At 45.3% G+C, this 19,002-nt stretch overlaps 1 protein-coding gene across 5 annotated transcripts in view; it reads right to left on the bottom strand.

Annotated features, from left to right (window-relative positions):
- The window catches only part of CEP170 (centrosomal protein 170), a 171,218-nt gene that overhangs the window by 29,253 nt on the left and 122,963 nt on the right, over positions 1-19,002 (bottom strand). For 3 of the 5 annotated variants that reach the window (XM_082249128.1, XM_082249129.1, XM_082249132.1), the window contains one exon: positions 5,896-6,070. In XM_082249128.1, the coding sequence (XP_082105254.1) occupies positions 5,896-6,070 (175 nt within the window). The remainder of the gene's footprint in view (positions 1-5,895; positions 6,071-19,002) is intronic. The other 2 variants (XM_082249130.1, XM_082249131.1) reach the window with 1 other exon arrangement.

Raw genomic sequence — 19,002 nt, 5'->3', positions numbered from 1 at the left:
GCCCGAAGGGTTTTAATCCCTTGTCTTGAGACCCTGAGGTACAAAAAAAACTTCTCATGAGCCGAGGAGGACGGACCACATCTACAACGGGGCTCCTTGCCCTTACTAGCCTGCAGAAGAAAGGTACTCTTCCCCCCTGTGAGAACCTTAATGATGTCATTCAGGGAAGCTCAAAACAGGTGATGCTCTAGGAAGGAGAGATCAGATAAGGCTTCTTAGAAGTGTGGTCTGCAGACCAGAATTTAAGCCAAATAACACACCTAAGGACCACTGCTGAGACAGACAGCCTCACAATCAGAGGAACCACTTTCAAAGAGGCATCACAGACAAACTGCAGCCCTTGGACCAACTGGTCTGCCAGCTCAGCAAAGACAGGGGAAAACTGCTTCCCCTCTAGGTCCCGGCATTTAAGCTTGTCCCACTCGGTCAGAGTTTGCGACACCAGGGCAACAGTAAAAACTGGCCTAAGTGTCGAACCAGCCACGGTGTACATATGGTGGGCCACATCCTCCGCTTTTCTGTCAGCCGGGTCCTTAAGGCTGGGGACTCCTCAAGTGGAATCGCGGTTGCGTGGTTTAACCTAGAAACTGGAGAGTCAACCACAGGTGGGACAGTCCACTTTTAAAGCAGGGAGTCCGCATAAGGGTACCGCATAGCAAAATGCTTAGGGACCACAAGGGGATGTTTTAGACAACCCCACTGTTTAGCCACAATTTTGTCAAACTAAGTGGGAAAGAGGAAAACCCTTGCCGCTCTGGAGGGCTTGTGGGTACTAAAAGGAACCGATGCCTCCCATGCAGCATCAGCCGCATAATCCATTTTTTAAAGTCTCATGCACAGATACAATCAGTGCATCCACCAGTGCCTTTTCTTGTGTGGCTGCAGGAGCAGAGGAATCATCCTCACTATCTGAGAAATCAGGGAGTGTGGACACAGACCCAACAGGGTGACTCACGTCTGCAGCGGCCGAATCAGATTCAGGATCCGATGAGACAGATGAGGCAGATGAAGGCGGGGGATGCTTTTTGCTAGCCTGTTTCCCCAGGGCCAAATCCACCTTGGGCACCAAAGACTCCAGGACGGTCGTGAGTGCAGTAAGGGATTGTTGGGACCCGGAGGGCCAGGCAGCCTCTGAGAGGGGATCAGGTGGGGAAAGAGACTCCATGAGTAAAAAAGGGGGACCCACAAAAAAACGTGTGAAAACACAGCTAGGGACACCCCCACCGTGCTGGCAGCACCACAGGTCGCCAGGCACAGAGCACCAACCGATCCCATAGCAGTGAGGGAGAGGACCCCACCAAACTCACCACCCACCGATCAGGCATCGCAGCACCACGCTATCTGCACACAGATGCGGCGATCAGGAAGAGAATGATCCAGGAGTCAGCACCAGGGGATAAGGAGGGGCTCCCATCGCCAAAATCCCTGCTCATATATGCTTCACAGTCATGGCCACTGCTATTAGCAAGGAGAAACCACTAGAAAATGGCCACAGAGGCTACACATACATGGCCATCGAATCTACAGCACACAGGCTACAAGAAATTGGCGGCACCACGTGGCTCCGGGAGGGGTCCCAAGAGCCCCGAAAACTACACCAGCAGGAAGGGGGTCCCTGGCAGGAGCCCCCAACAGGTACAGCCCCTTCACAAAAGCCAATCGTCTGGTCGCCCGCGGTGCGCCCACCCCAGCTTAGCACCCCAGACTGACCTGAAAAGGTGGTGTGGCCACCCCATTGGGAAGGAGGGGTAGGCAGATGAGGGGCAAAGTGTCTGCAGGGGCCACCCCCAGCTTAGCACCCCAGACTGACCTGAAAAGGTGGTGTGGCCACCCCATTGGGAAGGAGGGGTAGGCAGATGAGGGGCAAAGTGTCTGCAGGGACCACCCAGAGAAGGGGGATGCTGCATGGGAAGGAGGAGAACCTGGGGATCCAAGCGTCCCAGGGAGGGGCCCACATCCACCCCAAAACCCTCTAGGGAGAGAGGGGGGCAGCTACTTACCATACAAGGAACAGGGTGGGCACCGCTTGAGACAGAACCTCCTCTCCATCAAAACGGGGGGCTGTCAGCCAGGAGGAACGCTGTGACTCAGGCTGAGGCCAGATCGTATGCCACCTCGTGGCATGTTTAACTCGCAGGCCAGCCCCCGTCCAGTGGGGCTATGTCATGGCCAACCTAGCGTGTAGCTGAGGCCTGCGCACGCTGGCCAGACTGGGGTGACCACTGGATTTAAAAAATATCCAGCCCGTCGCCTAGTCCAGCAGTTGATTGTAGATCCTCACAGCAAAAATAGAAAAATCCATTAAAAAGGAAAAAAATTGCCAGCATCGAAGATCCCAGCAAGGAACTAGGTCCTTACTCCTGACTTGGCAGATTGTGTCTATAGCTGAGCGTAGGAGTATACCCCCTGGGACTGCCCATCGGCGTAGTCCAGCTTTTTTCTGCCTAGTGTCCTACTCCTGTAGGGGGCAGTATAACCCAACTGTTAAGAAGATCAGGAGCTGTGTCCGTCAACGAACGATAGAGAAAAGCAGATGCTGTGTAAAGGATATGGTGAAGAGCCCAATGTGTACCGCTGTGATGGACTGCTGGCACAATGTGGAAAAGCCAGGGATGTATTTTGCAGGCAAGGATGCAAAAAGGCACAAAAAGTCAGGGATGTATATGGCAGCCAAAGATGACATGAGGCTGTGCAGCAAGGCCACGGGCTCACCTATCAATCCCAGGACAATGCTGGGAGACTCAGGCAGAGGAAGGCTACCCAAAGCTTCCAGATGGCACACCAGAAAGCGATGTCATGGCCGCTGTGGTCACTGGATGGGGTGCGTATTGGGACACCAGTGGATAGCATCAATGATCCGTGGAGCAATCTCTCAGAAGGCCGTCGTCATGACAATGTGTTTCAGGCATGGCCCACCTTCAGGTCATGTCATCAACATTGCTGCTATCCCCTGGTGTCCCAACACGCAGACTCATAGAATCCCTCAGCGCTTTCATTGAGGATCTTTGTGCTTAAATTCTTATGCTTAGGCATCATAATTGGTGCTTACAGTTTTACCTGCCACCTGCGAGGGATTTCAGTTTTGTTCCACCATTTTATGAACTGAGCATCACTGCACAGCGCCTGAATTGTCTATTTTGTAATTAAGTAAAACATGACTGATCATAGAGCAAGAGAGACTTGGGTAAGAATAGAACTGGTCTATTACATCCTGAGTTCCTGGAAAAGAATGAAAGGAATTCTAACAGGCAGTGTCCTGTGAGGGAATGTTACATTACTCCCCTTTGGATGATAGCACCGTCTTCCTCACCTCCCTGCTAAGGAAGTAAATGAAATACTGTAGACTAATGCAGGAATATCATAAATTATGGATAAAGCTAAAGTGAGCAGATGTGCATGCGTGCATGCATGCACAATTTTAACTTGCAATTTCAGAGTGTTTGAATTCATTTTAAACTTTGTCAGAGTTATTCAGTCACTGAAATGCACTTTTATTTATTCTTTCTACACGTTCTGTTACTGCCTGATGCATGCTATCTGTACATTTTTTTTTTAAGCCTGGAATTCAGCTTCAAATTAGTACATTAGAAGAAATGTCAGAGTATACAGTTAAACATCATTATTATACAGTAACAACCATTGTTATAACCAAATATATGGGGTGACATTAAATGAATTCCATAAAGCCACAAGGTGCTCTTAATACAGCACTTTTGCAACCTTAAAGCAATGCAGATATATAACGAAAACTCAAAAAATATTATGAACCTGTGAAGTAAGGTAATACTTACTTTTTCTGCTACTTGCATTACTGTAAAAAAAATGACTCTGCTCCAAATGTAAAATTTCCTGGTCCCACGCAGAGTTTACTGGTTCCTCCCAGCAACCCCCTATGTAACTTCTGTGTTCTGTAGTGATGTAGGGGATAGTGGAAGGAACCAGTGAGTGCTCTGGGGGCCAGAAAAACCAAAGTATCGGCTTTAAAAGACACCTCAGCTGTGGATTTCTGTTTAGTGTGTGTGGACAGCCGGACAGGTAAGAATTCTCTTTCTCCTTTACAGTTACACAAATTATTGGGAGTTTTAATTATGTGACATATGGCCATGACAGGGGTACTTTAATGTTACCCTTTTACCCACATTGGTGAGACTTCTACCATCCTGTGATGGCGTAGAGAAAATAAATGCAGAGGCCCTCTAAAGTCCTGTTTATTGCAGTCTCAGTTTAAAAATGTATTTATAATCAAACAAAAGTTACAGGTTACATTTATATATATTTTGTTTAATAAGCAGACCTTGGGTTTTTTTTATTTAAAAATTATTTCCTATTTAAATAGTTAACCCATGACCCGACATAAAAATGCCACATTCCACACTACAATAAAAACACCTCTCCCACCTTCAGCAGAGGGTGACATCAGGGTCCTTTCAGCAAGATCCTAGGAACACTGAAGATCCTAAATCCTGTAAGAACATACTCAAGCACAATGCGAGAACATCTTCTTGTGAGATTTGGGCTTCTCAGTGTTACCAGGATTTTGCAGGGAAGCTCATGACATCACCCTTGCCTATGTGCCATGAACAGAAGCTCAGAGGGAAGTATATTTATATATGTATCTAAACCCCCCCCCCCCCCCCCCAATAAAAAAAAAAAAAAATTGGATAGGCTACAGCTTTTCATTAGTTTTCTTTTTTTAAGGCTTTTTCTCCTTTGTTTTCACTTTTTAATCCTGCAAACACTCTTCCTTTCATGTCTACTCTCATTTCTCCATGGTAACTAAGGAGGGAGCCATAGTTGTCACAAAGACTGGACTTCAAACATGTCTAACGTTGTCCATTTCTATTACATACATCTTTTTAGCTATCTATAAGGGGGTAAATCTTCCCAATGACCACAAATGTAAGGAGCATTCTTCCCACTGACCATCACACTAATGTATCATGAGTTGTACATAGTCATTTTTTGCAGGGGTTCCCTGAGACCAGAATGCTATTTCCAGGGTTCTGCGTTGAAGTGGTTGAGAAAAGCAGATCTACACAATAAGAATACGGATGTCCGTGCTTTCCATCTTACAGAAAGTGACAATGCACTGCAATTCAACAGGTATTTTTTGCATATGCTTCAAAATGTTCTTAGCCAAAAAAATGAAAACACAGTCAGCACATCCAAGGCCTAAATCTGTATTATACAAACTTTTTGTAATTGGGTTTTGATATGCTTTAACAAGAAAGCAATTTTTTCTTTTAAAGGGCGGGTTACTATGGACCTTGCATTTTGGCTCAAGGTTTGCGTTAAGGATTCTCTTCACCAACCCAATAGATAAAGTGCTGATGAAGAATCCTAATTGCCCTACAAGCATACAAATTACTAATTTTACTGACTGTACTGTACATGCCCTTCATTGCTATAAAGGAAAAGAGCTATAACTTAATTTATTTAAAATGTCATATTCATCACATACAAATGATGCGAGACCTGTTATGCTAATAGAATATCAACTGATTTAACAAATGCTTTCATCTAAAAAATCTTTGAGGTACTTTACCAATGACTTTAAGTTTTCGTTATTAATGACCATAAGGTATGGCTTGGTGATATCATGGCGATGTTATTTAGGGTTGTTTAGAATGTAATTGTTAGAAGCAGAGCCAATAAATGCAAGCAAAATCCTATCGCATTCTTCTATTATCAAGCCATGGCAGCTGGCCCGGTAAGCAAAGCACTAGTTTGCTAGTTAAACAGAATTACGGCAACATTTTTTTTTTTTTATCAAACTCAAGTTAAATCACATTATTATTTTACAGTAATAAAGGTGTAAATGGAAATCAGTAAAGCATGATCAAATTAAATCTTTAAAATGGATTAAACAGAAAAAGAATAATGAAATAGAAGAACCTGTACTTCTTCATGTAGACTCCCTACCTCTTCCCGAGTGTCTATTGCAGAACCAGGAGTGGTGGCTGCAGTGCTTACTGTGGTACTAGGTGCTGTGCCAGATGAAGTCACTGAATCTATTTCCCCAGCAACGTCATTAATTTCCCGAGCAATGAGAGCCAAATCTTGGCTGATCCTGCAAACAGAATTTAAAAACAGTTCATTACCATTTACAGATATACACAGATTTTCTTGGTATAAAGTGCACTTAACCTTTAAAGAGATACGGTCATTTTTTCCATTCATACCCACGATACAATGCCCCCTGATAGCCCCCCACGGTAAAGCATTTAAATATTCCTAACAAGCAGTAAACACACTTCCAAATTAAACCTTCACTCGCTTTTATAGGTATAAGAATTGTGGTGATATGCATCTTCAAAGTTCACATAAAAATCTCAGCTGTTTTCCTATTAGTTTATATAGAAAAATCATGACAGGCTGCCAGCCCTCTGATGTCAACTCACAGCAGGTGCTTCTGAGCTGTTACAACCTGACTGAAACATGACTTTAGAGCCCTTGTTGTGAACCTCGAGAAATAATCCCATTACAAGCAAAGTAAAGAGGTCAGAAGGGACTTATTTGAAAGTTTTTTTAATGCTGGTTAGGCAAGGTTAATTAATTTAATATCTTTAACCTGGCCACAGATGCACTTTAAGTGGGGTTAAAATGTATATTTCTACATATGATATATGAATAACCATTAGACCACATGTGTCAAACACAAGGCCCGCGAGTTGAATCTCAAGTCCATTTTATGTGGCCCTCGCACCTCTCCTGCAGTGTTCTTGAGGGGGACTGTCAGAAGATTCATGCTGATAGCAGAGGAACTGAGCAGCAGACGAAAGTGACATTCAGTGCTCTTCATTAAGACACAGTATAGAAGGATAGGCTTTGTTCATATTTCATGTCTTAGGTTTACAACCACTTTATCCACTTGCTGACCACGCTATAGCCGAATGATGGCGGTCATGCAGTTCTGGGAGGGCATCATATGACGTCCTCCAGTGATCACGCCCGTGGTGGTGCGCTCCTTGGTAGCTGTGTCCTTAAGACACAGCTGATCACAGATTAGGGTTAAGGGCTAATCACAGCAGCCCTTTACCACGTGATCAGCTGTGTCCAATGACAGCTAATCATGATGTAAACACAAGCTGGTTTTCCGCAATCCTTACGCTGACAGCGTGAGGAGAGGAGAGCCGATAACCCGCTTGCGTGAAAGAGACATCTACACTGATAATCAGGGCACTGATTAACAGTGTCCTGATTATCAGTGCAGTCCCAACAGTGCCCACCAGTACTGCCAATCAGTTCCTCTTTATCAGTGTCTGCCTATCAGTGCTCATTAGTGCCGCCTACCAGTGCCCATCAGTGCCGATCAGTGCTGCCTACCAGTGTCCATCAGTTCCCACCAGTGTCGCTTCATCAGCGCCCATCAGTGCAGCATATCAGTGCCCATCAGTGCAGCCTCATCAGTGCACATCAATGAAGGAGAAAAATTACCAAGTTGCAAAATTGTATAACAAACTATAAAAAAAATAAAAAACGCAGTGGTAATTAAATACCACCAAAAGAAAGCTCTATTTGTGTGGAAAAGAAAATGATAAAAAAACTTCATAAGGGTACAGTGAAACATGATCACGCAATTGTCATTCAATGTGTGACAGTGCTAAAAGCTGAAAATCGGCCTGGGCAGGAACGGGGTAAAAGTGTCCAGTTGGCAAGTGGTTAAGCTGAGAGTGATTCCTCCACAAGGGAGAAGAGGCCTATCACCTTAGGGAACCAGAAAAAAAAATGAGGACTCATGGAGTGGGGTAAATTTTTCAGGGGGGGCACTCAGGGATGTGTCCTTTAAAGTTTTACCAGTGTCCAATCACTTGAAGGTACGAGCCTCTAACCCAGGGTTTCTGCATGCAAGCAAGATTTTTTCTAATTGTACACTAAGGTGTCCGTGTGCAGCTCAGTGTATATTCTCTGCATGCCGTGGGTGCCAGGAAAAATTAACTCCAGTGCGCATGCACAAAAGTCAACCCAGGCCAGCCAATCAACATGGCTGAAGATTCCTGACCGGAAAGAAGACCAGGATAAGATGTCAGCTGTGGCAATGGCAAAAGAGCAGAGGCATTGCTTCACTGGAGGAAGGTAAGTGTGGCATAATGCTGAATAAACTTGCACATTATGGCCGGTGCCCTGGGAAAACTGCATTAATTCAGTTGCACTTTAAAGAGAGACACCTTTGTGAAACACTTCATTGTCCCCACCTTGGCCTGTATATTATTGATGGGATCTAAAATACAGGCTGCAGTGTGGAGTATCACTATGCTCTGCAGTGGAGACAATTTTTTTCACTATGGTGCTGCCATGGCACAATATGGAATGTGATTTAGGTCATGTATGTCAGTAATCTTCCCACTGAATTTTTGCTAATGCATTTGTACTTAAGACCCTTTCATTAATTTCCCTGATTTTTAATTTCATATCAATGAGAAAACTTTCTTGAGAAATTTTAAATGACATGAACCTCATTGGGACCAGGGCTACTGCTATTAATGAAGAAAAAAAAACTGTATGTGCAACTGGAATATAAGTGTAAGTGAACAGCCAGTTAGCACTGAATAGGTGTATCATGCCTCAAAAACATAAAATAAAAAAAAACAAATGCAGCACTATCCAAAATATGTCATGCAACCTAACCAAAAACGGTGTGAAACAAAATAGTGCGCTCCAAGAAACACCAATACAGTACAGTGGCAAGCAAAAGTAGGTGAACCCATTGGCATGAACTAGTTCTCTTCAGTAACCTACCAGAAAATGTGATTTGATCCTCATCTAAGTCACAATAGACAAACACAACATGCTTAAGCTGATCACATACAAACATTTCTAATTTATCATGCCTTTATTTAACCACTTTAATACAGGGCAGTTCCCTCCCTTCCTGCCCAGGCCAATTTTCCCCTTTTAGCGCTGTTGCATTTTGAATGACAATTGCGCGGTCATGCAACACTGTACCTACACCAAATTTATATCATTTTCCCCCCACAAATAGAGCTTTCTTTTGGTGGTATTTGATCACCTGTGCGATTTTTACTTTTTGCTAAACAAATAAAAAAAGACCGAAAAGTTTGGAAAAAAAAAAAGTTTTTTTGTTTATGTTATACAATTTTGTAAATAAATAAGTTTTTTCCTGCACTGATGAGCACTGATGAGACTGCACTGACAGGCACTGATGAGGAGGCACTGATGGGGTGGCACTGATAGGCGGCACTGATATGTGGCACTGATAGGTAGCACAGATATGCAGCATTGGTGGGCACTGATAGGCGGCACTGCTGGGCACTGATAGGCGGCATTGATGGACACTGATAGGTGGCACTGACGGGCACTGATAGGTGGCACTGACGGGCACTGATAGGCACTGATAGGCGGCACTGGTGGGCACTGATGGGCGGCACTGACGGGCGGCACTGATGGGCACTAATGGGCACTGATAGGCAGCACTGGTGGGCAATAATGGGCACTGGTGGGCGACACTAAAGGATGGCAATGATGGGCACTTGTGGGCAGCCCTGATAGGGAGGACACTGGTGGGCATCACTGATGGGAAGGGCAATGGGGGGCTCCCTGAGCCCTGATTGCCATCCCTGGTGGCCATAGTGGGCATCCCTGGGGTCATAGTGGGCATCCCTGGGGTCATAGTGGGCATCCCTGGTGGATCTAGTTGCATCCCCCCCCCCCGAGGGTCTGCACTGGTAATCAATGATCTGATTACCAGTGCCGACCCCCCCCCCTGACAGGGGAGCCGCCGATCGGCGCTCCTTTACTCGTGCCTGTCAGGCACGAACTAAGGAAAGCGGATCAACGGCTGTTCCTATTTACTATGTGACCAGCCGTGATTGGACACGGCTGATCACATGGTAAAGAGCCTCCGTCAGAGGTAAAGAGCCTCCGTCAGAGGCTCTTTACCGAGATCGGAGATGCAGGGTGTCAGACTGACACCTCGCATCACCGATCGCCGCTCTGCGCGCCCCCGGGGGGCGCCCATAGCTGTGTTATCCTGCCGCCGTCATATGACGTCCGGTCAGGATAACACAACCACATTCCCGCGGTCAATTTGTAATAGGGCGGGCGGGAAGTGGTTAAACACACCCATTCAACATTCACAGTGCTGGAGGAAAAAGTGAACCCTTGGAGTTAATAGCTGGTTGAACCTCCTTTGTCAGTAATGACTTCAAAGCATACACATTCAGTAGCTCTGGGTCAGACATGCACAGTGATCAGGAGGAATTTTTTACAAAACAGCTTCAGCTCAGACACATTTGTATGATGTCTGGTGTAAACGGTTCTCTTGAGGTCATTCCACAGCATCTCTATGTAACGCTCCTGCGTTTTACGTATGATGTGGATTTTCAGCTGCAGAAATATTCCACTTCAGTAGTCATGTAGAGAAACGCTGAGACACCAATCCCAACTCTCAATGACTCATCATGTGTGGATGATCTCAATTCAGCAAGTAAATACACACACTCAATAAGATGTTTCCTAGAGTGACTTATGCATATAGTAACACAGTGATGATAGGCTGAAGAGACATGTTGGGTAGAGATGGTAGATGACAGACACTTGAAAGGAAATGTTCTTGAAAGTAAGATAATAGCAGATGGGATGCAGATAGGTTTAGCAATCATGTATGGTAGTAGATGACAGAGTAGCAGGTGGACATACAAGAGAGATCAACCCAGTGCAAGAACAGGTGGTAGTAGGCTCAAGAGCTAGCAATCTTAGATAATGCAGGTGTAGTAATAGTCCTTAGTATGCAGAGCTAGATAGTGTAAGCTTTAGTATAAAGGTTATAGAGGTTTCCCCTGTGGGGTACTTATCACTAATAGCAATGTAGCAGAGGAGAGGTTCGGCAAGAGCGGATGATCCGGTAGCGGGATACAGGGATCAGCGCAGCGTGGTTCCGACAGCGAGGTATGCTTGCAAGCATGAGAGCTTCAAGACAGGTTAGCATCAAGGCACAAAGCAGTTTGAACGAACACATGTGAGTGAGAGCCGGCGATCTAAATAGCCATCCAGTCAGGCGCTCAGTGATGACAGCATCAGTCTTAAAGGTGTATGCGCACCTTACCAAAAGAGAATGGTGGGGCGCATACACTTATGAAAGAGTAATTAGGGTACCCAAAGGTACCAGAACATTACAGTACCCCCCCTTAAGGCCGGCTCCTGAAGGCCTCTGGAGCTGGTTTGTCTGGGTACTTCGCATGAAAATTGCGAATTAATCTAGAGGCATGTATGTCAGAGGTGTTTAGCCAGGTGTCGTCTTGGGGCCCATAGTTCTTCCATCGAACCAAGTACTGAAGTCTTCCTCTGTGGATACGAGAATCCAGAATCTCTTTTATCTCATATTCTTCTCCACCTTCAACTTGTACAGGAGGAGGAGGTGGGATAGTAGGCCTTATTCCTTGGTCAGGAACATGGGGCTTCAGTAGTGACACATGGAAAATGGGATGTATTTTGAGGTCTATTGGCAATGTAAGCTGTACTGCAGCTTTTCCAATAAGTTTCTTGATTGGGAAAGGTCCCAAGAACAGAGGTCCAAGCTTTTTGCTAGGGATTTTCAGTCTCAAATTTTTTGTTGCGAGCCAAACGAGGTCCCCGATAGCGTACTGAGGAGAAGGTCTTCTGCGAAGATCATAGTACTTCTTTTGTTGACTATGAGCGTGTGCAATGGTAGTATTAAGCAAACCCAGAGAGTCCTTTATTTGGGTAAGATAGTCTGAAGCTACTGGGTTATTTGAAGGAAGGATGCGTGGTGGAAGAATAGAGGGATGAAACCCATAGTTCAAGTAGAACGGACTCCTCTTGGTCGTACTGTGGGTTGCGTTGTTGTAGGCAAATTCTGCCAGAGGGAGAAGATCCACCCAATCATCCTGTTGGTAAGAAGTGTAACAACGTAAATATTGCTCGATGCATTGGTTGACTCTTTCAGTCTGTCCGTTGGTCTGCGGATGGTAAGGAGAAGTGAGCTTCCGCTCGATCCGTAGTATGTGACATAGTTCTTGCCAGAACTTGGAAATAAATTGTGATCCACGGTCAGACAGAAGAGTTTTTGGGATACCATGTAACTTAAAGACATGTTTCATCAGGAGTTCTGCCGTTTGTTTGGACGAAGGTAGTCTGCGAATAGCAATGAAATGTGCCATTTTTGTCAGATGGTCCACTGACACTAAGATGGTATTAAATCCTTTGGAAGGAGGCAATTCCACTATAAAGTCCAAGGACACAACTTCCCATGGAGTTTGGGGTATTGGTAGACTGCATAGTAGACCGGATGGTCTCGTAGTGTCAATTTTGGACCTGGCACAGACATTGCATGAAGAGACGAATTTTTGTATAGATGTTTTCATGTCAGGCCACCAGAATTGCCTGGTAATCAGATTAAGAGTCTTTGTCATACCGATATGTCCTGCCATAGACACATCATGCGATAATTCCAAGATCTTGGTGCGTATGGTAGGTGGTATGTAAAGTTTGTCGTTGTAGTAGAGGAAGCCTTCTGCATCAGTATTTAGTTGTGGTGGGGGTGAATCCAAACTTATACCATGCAAAACCTCTTCCTTCAAGGAACGGACAACTCCAATAATGCGTTTGTGAGGTATTATAGGAACGGAAGGGATTTCAAAGTAGTTTTCTTCAGTTAGTCGTGATAGTGCATCCGCCTTTTTGTTCTTATCTGCAGGTGTGTAGGTCACTAGGAAGTTAAACCTTAGAAAGAATAGTGACCATCGTACCTGTCGGTGCGAGAGAGTTTTGTTAGTCTGAAGATATTGGAGATTTTTATGGTCCGTGTATATAAGTATTGGTAATTGGGTGCCTTCGAGTAGATGTCGCCAATTCTCCAGAGCCAATTTTATAGCAAGCAGTTCCTTTTCACCCACGGGGTAATTTATCTCTGGACTGCTTAGGGATTTAGAAAAAAAGGCGACTGGATGAAGTGGTGAAGTGTGAGTTGGTCGTTGGGAGAGTATTGCTCCTACTGCCATGTTTGACGCATCTACTTCCAGAATGTATTGGAGGGATGGGTCTGGATGGCGTAGTATGGGAGCAGAAGTAAACCTTGTCTTTAACAGGTGAAAAGCTTTATTTGCTTCATCTGACCATTTGAATGGTTTTTTTAATGCTAGTGAGCTGTGTGAGGGGTCTCACAATGGCAGAGAAGTTTCTAATGAACTTCCTGTAGAAATTCGAAAATCCAAGGAATCGCTGTAGCGCCTTGCGTGTGGTTGGTGTAGGCCAATCCTGAATGCAGGATATCTTACTCATGTCCATCTCGATTCCTGTTTTGGATATGATGTAGCCTAGAAACAGTACCTCTTCTTTATGAAACAAGCATTTTTTCAGTTTCACATAAAGGTTGTGTGCAAGCAATCTCGATAATACTAGTCTTACATGTCTTATGTGTTCAGACAGGGATCGTGAATATATAAGTATATCGTCCAGATATACCACAACACAGACATCTAGTAAGTCTCTGAAAATATTGTTTATAAATCGTTGAAAAACTGCAGGGGCGTTGCATAGCCCGAATGGCATTACAAGATATTCGAACAATCCGTATCTGGTTCTGAATGCAGTCTTCCACTCGTGTCCATCACGGATTCGAATGAGATTGTATGCTCCTTTCAGGTCCAATTTTGAAAAATAGGTAGCTCCACGCACCTGCTCAATGAGCTCAGGGATAAGCGGTAGAGGATAGCGATCTTTTATTGTAATAGCATTCAATTGCCTATAGTCGATGATAGGCCTGAGACTTGAGTCCTTATTGCAGACAAAAAAGAGTCCTGCTGCTGTGGAAGAAGTGGAAGGTCTAATAAAACCTTTTTCCAAATTCTCATCCAAATAGTCTTTGAGATGGGAAAGTTCATCCTGTGAAAGAGGATAAACATGACCGAACGGCAATTTGCTATTTGGGAGTAGATCAATGCTACAATCATAGTCTCGATGGGGAGGTAGTGCTTGAGCATTTTTCTCAAGAAAAACCTCAGAGAGATCCTGATAACATAGTGGTGCAATCTCATCTGTCACCACAGACAGGATCTTCCCGAAAGACGGGAGGTTACACGTACCCTCGCAATAGCAAGAGAGGAAGGTCAGGGTCAGTTCCTTCCAATCTATGGTTGGTTGATGTGTGTGCAACCAGGGAAGTTCCAAAACAATGGGAAAGTGGGGTGAAGGTATTAGATCGAAGGTAGTGGTCTCCATATGAGACCCGTTAGTAGTGACTAGGAGTGCCTGTGTCTGATCAGTGATCGGACCAGAGGATAAAGGAACACCGTTAATAAGACTCACTGAGACAGGTTTAAGTTTAGAAATAATAGGAACTTTATTTAAAGCAGCAAAACGTATGTCAATATAATTTCCACAAGATCCTGTGTCAATCATGGCCTTAGTAGTAATCCTGTTCTGGTCCCACTGTAATGTTAAGCAAACAGAAAGATAAGGGTTAGTGATTGAAGTTATCAATCCCCCTAGGAGGACATGTGAACACTCACCCTTCTTTTTGTAGACTAGGGGACAGACGTTTATCTTGTGATCCGGGGATGCACAGTACAAGCAGAGATTACCAGATCGTCTTCCGGCTCTTTCCATAATTGATAGAGGTGGGCGTATGGTTCCTACCTCCATAGGAACGGGGTCAACGGCCGAAATCCGAGAAGAACTGGATAATGGCATTCCCATTTTCTCAGCCTTTCTTTCTCGTAGTCTTCTATCTATGGTGATACTGAGTTGTATCAATGCATCCAGGGTTTTTGGCAGATCCGCTCGGGCGAGCTCGTCTTTAACGGCCTCTGATAGGCCAAGCCTAAATTGGGTTTTCAGAGATGCATCATTCCATTCTGAATCAAGGGTCCATCTCTTGAATTCTGCGACAAAGTCTTCTACAGGTCTCCCACCTTGTTTCTCGGATCTTAATTGAAGATCGGCAGTACACTGCCTATTGGGATCATCATATAGGCTAGTGAGTTCTGCTAGGAACAAGGCATAGGAGGTGAGAAGCTGATCGCTTTTCTCAAAAAGAGAGTCTGCCCAGGCCCGAGGATCGCCTGTTAGGTAAGAAATAATAGTACAAACCTTAATGTGATCAGTAAGGTAGGTACGGGGTTTTAGCAAGAAAAGTAACTCACATGCGTTTTTAAATTCGCGAAATTTTTTGCGATCGCCTGTAAATACCAAAGGAGGATTTATTTTGGGTTCAGGGGACTGAGCAGTGGTAAGTTGTGTCAGTCTAATTACCTGCTGCGACAGAGCCTGATTGTCTTCTTTTAATTCAGCAAGTGCGTGTATTAACGCAGTTACTTGATGTTTTAATTGTGTCATCTGAGTGGTTATTTCTGCTGAATCCATTTGCGGTTCGTTCAATCTGTAACGCTCCTGCGTTTTACGTATGATGTGGATTTTCAGCTGCAGAAATATTCCACTTCAGTAGTCATGTAGAGAAACGCTGAGACACCAATCCCAACTCTCAATGACTCATCATGTGTGGATGATCTCAATTCAGCAAGTAAATACACACACTCAATAAGATGTTTCCTAGAGTGACTTATGTATATAGTAACACAGTGATGATAGGCTGAAGAGACAGGTTGGGTAGAGATGGTAGATGACAGACACTTGAAAGGAAATGTTCTTGAAAGTAAGATAGTAGCAGATGGGATGCAGATAGGTTTAGGTTTAGCAATCATGTATGGTAGTAGATGACAGAGTAGCAGGTGGACATACAAGAGAGATCAACCCAGTGCAAGAACAGGTGGTAGTAGGCTCAAGAGCTAGCAATCTTAGATAATGCAGATGTAGTAATAGTCCTTAGTATGCAGAGCTAGATAGTGTATAAAGGTTATAGAGGTTTCCCCTGTGGGGTACTTATCACTAATAGCAATGTAGCAGAGGAGAGGTTCGGCAAGAGCGGATGATCCGGTAGCGGGATACAGGGATCAGCGCAGCGTGGTTCCGACAGCGAGGTATGCTTGCAAGCATGAGAGCTTCAAGACAGGTTAGCATCAAGGCACAAAGCAGTTTGAACGAACACATGTGAGTGAGAGCCGGCGATCTAAATAGCCATCCAGTCCGGCGCTCAGTGATGACAGCATCAGTCTTAAAGGTGTATGCGCACCTTACCAAAAGAGAATGGTGGGGCGCATACACTTATGAAAGAGTAATTAGGGTACCCAAAGGTACCAGAACATTACACTCTATGGGGTAATAGTCTGAGCTCTTACTGGGTGAATCCTGCATTTTTTTTTTCTGAGGCTAGTTCTGTGGTGGATTTACTTCAATGCTTAGGGTCATTGTTCTGCTGCATTACCTCTGATTTTATATTTTACCCAAACATTGGGTAATTTATTTTGTTTTTGTGCCCCCTAAAATAAAATTTCAATGTGTTTTTTACTGAAATTGTGTTTTCCAGACCCTTGCGTTAATATTGTGTGACCTAAAAAATTGAAAATTCCACTATTTTATTCTCCAGGGTGTCTGCTTTCAGAAAATATATAATGTTTGAGGGTTTTATGTAATTTTCAGGCCTAGAAATGGGATTTTTGTCTTACCGTAAAATCCATTTCTCTGATGTTTATTAACGGACACAGCTCCTGATCTTCTTAACCATTGGGGCATCCCAAAGCAGTGTAAAACATGAGGGGTGGGAACAACAAAAAATTCCCAAGGCTAAACAGTAGTCAACCAGGCAACAGCTCAACCAAAGCAACTGGAGCCCACCTGACAAAAAACAATACCCCCTCAAAGAGAACCAGGTCCTCTAAACAGCAGCCTGCAAAACCTTGCGGCCAAAAGAAGCATCCGCAGATGCCAACACATCCTCTTTATAGAACTTTAGAAAGTGTGCATCGACGACCAGGTGGCCGCCTTGCAAACCTGCATCATCGACACCTGATGACAGAAGGCCTTAGCGCCTTAGTAGAGTGCACGTTGACAGGAAAAGGAGGAACTTGACCCTTGATGGAATAGGCCTGAATCTCTGTCTGTCTGATCCATCTGGAAATGGTCCCAGAGGAAGCGGGCAACACTTTGAGGCCCATCTATAAGCACAAATAAGGAGTCTGATTTCCTAAAAGACTCCATAGCGGCCAGGTACACTCTAATTGTCCGAACCACATCCAAGGCATGCAAGGCAATTTCCTTAGGATGTTTCGTCCACTGTTCCAGACACAGTCTGATCACTCGGAGCGCCAGGACACTGATCGGTAGTTTGGACTATTCAAGGGTCCAGACCCCCTAGGCAGAACTTCTGTCGAAAACGCCTTCCCACCCAGACAGGCTGGCATCCGTGGTGACCACCGTCCAATACTAGGGGAGGAAGGATTTGCCCTGCCGGAGCGTCGGACAATGAAGCCACCAGATCAGGGACCTTGTTTTACGCAGGCTTAGCTGGATTTGGTTGTCCAGAGACTGCAGATTCTTGTCCCTTTGATCAGAATCTCCCTTTGCAGGGACCTCGTATGGAACTGTGCAAACGGGACTGCCTCAAAAGGTTGACACCATCAGGCCCAGCACCCACATGCAAGTCTGGAGGGATGACCATCTACTGGACAGCAGGTGATGAATTGAAGCCTGCAATTTCTGGAGTTTGTCTAGAGGAAGGGTCACTCTGGCTAAGGCAGAGTTCAGAGTCAGGCCCAGATCGTCTAGCTTTGTGGAAGGAACCAAGGCAGACTTCTGAAGATTCAGAATCCAGCCAAACTCCTTCAGGGTCCGTATGGTGATCTCCAGGTTTTCCACCAGCGTAGTAGGAGACTCTGCTCGCAGAAGAAGGTCGCCCAAGTAGGCCAGGACTGCGATCTCCCGCTGACATAACAATGCTAGCACCAGGGCCAACACTTTTGTGAAGACTTGAGGAGCGGAGGCGAGACCAAAGGGTAACGCCACAAACTGATAATGCTCCTCTTCCTTGACAAGGCGGAGGAAGCACTGGTGACTGACACATATTGGAATGTTAAGATAAGGGTCCTTAATGTCAATGGAGGCAAGAAAATCCCCCTGATGCAGGAAAGCCACCACCGTGTGAACGGACTCCATTCTGAACTTCTGCAGCAGCACAAAGCAGTTTAGCGCCTTGAGGTCCAGAATTGGACGCACCTTGCCTTCCTTCCTGGGGAGTTTAAACAGGTTTGAGTATAATCCCTAAAAACGTTCCAAAGTCGGAACCGGGACATTCACCCCTTGAAGTAAAAGGTCTTGCAACGCCCCAAAGAGAGCCTGTAAGCAGACCAGGGACAGTTGCACGTTGGAAGAAAAGAACCTTTCCGGAGGGTAGGAACAAAACTCGATCTTGTATCCGGACCGTATGACTTTGTGCACCCACTTGTCTTGTACCAGGGAAGTCCACGGGTGCGGGAACCCGCTGAATCATGCTGAAGGGCCCTTGTCCGTGGGTCTGGAGAAGCCCGCTCTTGACTTGCCTGACCAAGTTCGCTTGGATCCTCCAGAGGCTGCCATGAAAGGCTTCGATCTCTTGTCAGTCGATCCTGAGAGACTGAAAAACATCTTATGAGCTGAGAAGGAGGGCCCACGTTTATGACAAGGGTCCTTGCCCTTAATAGCCTGTGGAAGAAAGGTACTCTTTCCCCCTGTGAGGCCTTTAATGATGTCATTCCGGGTAGCACCAAACAGGTGATCTCCTTGAAAGGGAAGGTCAAGGCCTTTTTCGAAGACTGGTAGGTAGAGCCAAAGGACACGCTGAAGGACCACTGACGAAACAGAGAGCCAAGCCACTAGGGAATCCGCATCCAAAGAGGCATTACAGACAAACTGCAGACCCTGAACAAGCTGGTCCGCCAGCTCAGCAAAGGCAGGGGGAAGCTACTCCTCCTCCAGGTCATGGCGCAAAAGCTTAGCCCATTCGGTCAGAATCTGCGACACCAGGGCAATGGTGAATATCGGCTTCAGTGCCGAACCAGACAGGGTGTACATATTGTGGGCCACGGCCTCTGCCTTCCTGTCAGCTGGGTCCTTAAAGGCCGGGGACTCTTCAACCGGAATCATGGTTGCCTT

The sequence above is a fragment of the Pelophylax lessonae genome (assembly GCF_965119305.1).
Source record: "Pelophylax lessonae genome assembly, chromosome: 3".
Classification (NCBI taxonomy): domain Eukaryota; kingdom Metazoa; phylum Chordata; class Amphibia; order Anura; family Ranidae; genus Pelophylax; species Pelophylax lessonae.
This window is presented reverse-complemented; position numbering and strand designations above follow the sequence as displayed.